The following is a 4,777-nucleotide window of genomic DNA, read 5'->3' as shown; positions in this document are numbered from 1 at the left end:
AAGCAATTGAAAAGAGCGTTGACTAGCCCCCCTGCTTTGGGATTACCAGACATCGCCAAACCCTTCCAACTTTTTGTGGATGAGAGAAAAGGAACCGCAGTGGGAGTTCTTACTCAACAAGTCGGAACCTGGAATCGACCAGTTGCATACCTTAGTAAAAACATGGATACCGTTAGTAGAGGATGGCCCGGTTGTCTCCGAAGCATAGCCGCCGCGTCACTGCTCTTGACTGAAGCTGTCAAGTTGACTTACGGCCAGACAATAGAAGTGACAGCATCTCATTCTATCCAATCTTTATTGGAAGTGCAAGGGCCAAAATGGATGACCAACTCCCGCTTAGTGAAGTACCGAGCCCAGCTATGTGAGAACCCTAACATAATTGTAAAAGACCGAACCACTCTGAATCCGGCTACCTTGATGCCCCTGCCGGGACAACTAATTCATTCCTGTGAGGAAATTATGTCTACTGTGCACTCCAGTCGACCGGACTTGAAGGATGTGCCGATTCCCGGAGGGATCGTGCTATTCACTGATGGAAGTAGCTCTGTCATCCAGGGAGTTCGACATGCAGGGTATGCAGTAGTCACAGAAGACCAAATTTTGATGGCTGAGCCGTTACCACCCGGCACATCAGCCCAAAAGGCTGAGCTAAAAGCCCTAATTGAAGCATTGTGATGGGCTGAAGGGAAAAAGGTCACTATTTATACTGACTCCAAGTATGCCTTCCTAACTGTCCAAGTACATGGGGCTCTCTATCGGGAATGGGGATTCTTGACTGCTGAGGGCAAGGAAGTAGCTCATGCAACCGAAATTCGCCAGTTGCTGGAAGCTATCTGGAAGCCAACCAGGGTGGCTGTGATCCATCGTCGAGCACATACTGGAAAAACCAACCCAGTGGCCAGAGGAAATGCCAGAGCCAACAAAGCTGCCAAGGAGGCAGTTCTAAAACACTTCCCAGAGGCAGACCATATTATGACAATTTCACTACCTCCGTTGATCCAGAAAACCCCCCCTTACACTCAAGAAGAAATCGAGGAAAGTCAGAAGCAAGATTATACCTGCCAACAAGGGTGGTATATCCTCTCGGATGGAAGAATATGGGTGCCCCAGAGGATTGCTAGAACTGCTGTTTTTCATATGCATAATCAATGTCATTTAGGTAAGGAGGCCCTTCGACATTTGATTGAGAAAACTATGTATATTGACAGACTGGCCTCTCTGTGCACTGAAGCATCACGGCAATGTGTAATCTGTGCCCGAAGTAATCCCCGGAAAGGCCCAGTCCCTGTACCAGGCCAGATCCTCTGAGGAACCCATCCATTCTCTGTAATCCAGGTGGATTTTACACATATGCCGGCTGCTGGGGGTTATAAACTTCTCTTGGTGGCCGTATGCACCTTCTCCCGATGGGTTGAGGCCTGGCCAGTTAGATCGGAGGGATCTAAAGGAGTAGTAAAACATCTGCTCGAAGATATCATCCCGAGGTATGGGCTCCCCCGACAGATCAACAGTGATAACGGTGCAGCCTTTCAAGCGGAGGTGACTGAAAGACTTAGCAAAGCCTTGGGATTGGATTGGAAACTCCATTGTGCCTGGAGGCCTCAGAGTAGCGGGGCTGTCGAGCGAGCCAATCAGACTCTTAAACTACATCTCAGAAAGATGTGTGCAGAAACAAAGATTAAATGGATTCAGATGTTACCTGTAGCTTTGTTACACATGAGATGCACACCTGGTGCTAATGGTCTTACCCCCTTTGAACTGGTTTATGGAAGACCCCCTCCCTTACCTGTGACAGTAGAGACCTTAGCCCTGAGGGGAGAGATAAACCTGAAACGCATCTTAAAGGAATTGAATCAAACTGTTTTGGAAATAAGTCAATATACTGAACAGAGCCCCTTGGAACTCACTACTCCTGCCCACGGGTTCCGTCCCGGCAATGCAGTATGGGTCAAGAGTTATAAGGAAGAGGCTTTGGGAAAAACTTGGGAGGGCCTGTTTATTGTCCTTTTAACTACTCCTACTGCCTTAAAGGTTGAAGGGAATCCCACGTGGATCCATTGGAGCCGTGTTAAACCAGCTTCTTCAGAGGGATGGATGGTTACCAACCAGAGAGGCCTGAGGATGACCCTGAGAAGGGATGCCACCACACGGGACGCGACAGGAGAAGCCTCCTCGGGACCGGCAACCGAGAGAGCGAAATAACAGAGGGCCCTGCATCCCCTTCCAACCAGGATAGAGAAGTGGGACACCGCCCGAAGATTCAGATGTGTCCAGCCTCAGCAAACATGCCCTGTTGTAAATTGTCTTATGTGATTATAATGTTCCAGTTTGGAATTTTCTGACCTTGTTACTGTTCCCTCCGTATTGTGAAGCGAGTACCAACTCTCCTGTCGGGTCTGTATTAGAACTATCAGGCACCATGATAAAGTTGAAAATACACTTGTATATCAAAGCAAATTTAGTTGCAAAGGAACACCTGTCAGTTGCCAGTTTCGCAATGTCACCCTATTCAGCTTGCACCCAAGGAAATCAGACCACCTGTTATGACCCCAAAGAGAATCCTGACCAATGGTGGCTCCAAGTGAGGCAGGCTACTAGTAATGGTCGACTATTGTCTCAAATAAGGTTGGCAACTCCCCAGACTAAGGCATGGGTAAAAATCGAACCTTGTAAAATCTCTAAGTGGCCAGATCAGTGTGGGGGTTATGATTGGGAAAAGTCTTATATGTGGGATGATAAATACATTTGCCCCGAAAGAGGAATTAGTATTGAATGTACAAATCAATGTCCCTACTGGAGCTGTGTGGGTTGGGCCACCTGGCAATCCTCTGGATCCAGTGCCCTACTCTCCAAAGTTACGGTGCAAAGCACCTGTAAACCACAACAGTGTAATTATGTAAATTTCACCATCAACAACCCACAACAGTTCATCACCAAGTTTGGTAACCACTTTGGTGTGCGTATTCATGGAAAGGGGAAAGATCCGTTGGGATTGTTCCATCTGAAAATTGTTCAGTTAACAGAGGCAGGGCATACCCTACAACAGACCTTCTCTGACTTCTGGAAAGAAATTGAAACTCCCTTCCAGGTTCCGGAGGTGGCTAGGAATTTGTTCATTACCTTTGCTGAGGCCGTAGCTACCACTCTGAATGTCAGTAATTGTTATGTTTGTGGAGGGACACAGATTGGAGATCATTGGCCATGGGAGGCAGCTGAACTAGATGTCACCCAACCATACAACATTACTAACCTTACCAGCCCTCACAGCCAATGGATGTTACAAACCACCATAGTAGGACGATGGTGTGTGCAGCGGGTTTCCCCAGGAGCCCCTAAAATAGGTCAGATACCTTGTGAGACTATGACCATATTAAATCAATCCTACATCACTCATTGGCCTAATAGTTCTGTGATTCCGGTCAACTCACTGTGGACATCAGAGTTAAAACAAAAACTAAATTTACCAGTTAATAGTAATAGTACCTGGATGGCCTTACCAGGGTTGTATTGGATTTGTGGGAAAAATGCCTATTCAGAGTTACCTGAACCATGGGAAGGAACCTGTATCATGGGAGAGGTCAGACCCTCTTTCTTTTTGATCCCCCTTAGTGCTGGAGTCCGGTTGGGACATCCAGTGTATAACAAGAAGAAAAGAGCGGTCGTCAAAATTGGTGACTGGAAGGACGATGAGTGGCCTCCCGAACGAATAGTCCAGTATTATGGCCCAGCTACATGGGCCCAAGATGGGTCTTATGGCTACAGAACTCCGATTTATATGTTGAACAGGATAATTAGGTTACAGGCAGTGCTTGAACTCATAACAAATGAGACTGCAAGAGCCTTAACGGCGCTGTCCAGAACTCAAACTCAACTCCGAAATGCAGTGTATCAAAACCGACTTGCCCTTGACTATCGAAGCTAGCCGCAGAAGGAGGGGTTTGTGGAAAATTTAATTTAACTAATTGTTGTCTCCACATTGATGATAATGGGAAAGTGATAGAAGAAATTGCTGACAAAATCATCAAGCTTGCACATGTGCCTGTACAAACCTGGAAAGGATTTGAATGGATGGAAGGGTTGGGGCCATGGTTCCAGTGGATAGGAGGTATACGAGGGGTCGTTGGAATATTAATTGTGGGAATTTTGATGTGTATTTTGTTACCCTGTATCTTACCTTTGATCTTACAAGGATTGAAAAATATGATGGAAAATATAGCCGACAGAAGAACTGCAGCACAGCTTATGGTGTTATATGAGTATAGGTCTGTTCCCTTATGGGATAATGATACTCCTTGAACCTCTTGATGAGGTCAGTGAAGTATCAAAGGGGGAAAGTGTAAGGGTAACTGATAGACGCCATAAGGGGAAGCCGAGTAGGACACGTAGGTTAAAGCAGAGCACATGCGCAGAGACTGTTAACAAGTGGAAAATTACTAGCTACGCAGTTAGAATTGTTTGTGTAAAGGTTTAGCACACACACACTCACCAATGTATCCTTTCCTGTTGCTTGTAACCCTATAAAAATACCACGCCCTGGTTGTTTGGCGCGCAGTTAGGAGGAGAAATCCCCCTGTGTCATTGCTAGCAATAAAGCCATCTGTTGAACTGGACTTGGGCCTGTGACTCCATTTCTTTACCGTAACACTATTCTCCAACATTTGCATCTGCTTTGGTATATATATAAATCAATCCTTTTGGAGTGAGGTACCATGTGAAGAACATTTTATAAAAGCTGTCTTTAGGATTAATGCATCTAAACATATTTTTGTATTACCTT

At 45.9% G+C, this 4,777-nt stretch overlaps 1 protein-coding gene across 1 annotated transcript; it reads left to right on the top strand.

Moving 5' to 3' along the window:
* The first annotated feature begins 3,487 nt into the window (after positions 1-3,487).
* Positions 3,488-4,296, top strand: LOC133384171 (endogenous retrovirus group 3 member 1 Env polyprotein-like). Its single transcript, XM_061626094.1, is given in 2 exon segments — positions 3,488-3,913; positions 3,916-4,296. Coding segments are annotated over 2 exon segments (807 nt in total).
* Positions 4,297-4,777: the final 481 nt, after the last annotated feature.

Source organism: Rhineura floridana, chromosome 4 (genome assembly GCF_030035675.1).
Source record: "Rhineura floridana isolate rRhiFlo1 chromosome 4, rRhiFlo1.hap2, whole genome shotgun sequence".
Classification (NCBI taxonomy): Eukaryota; Metazoa; Chordata; class Lepidosauria; order Squamata; family Rhineuridae; genus Rhineura; species Rhineura floridana.
The sequence above is the reverse complement of the archived record's forward strand: the minus strand, read 5'-3'. Positions and strand labels throughout refer to the sequence as shown.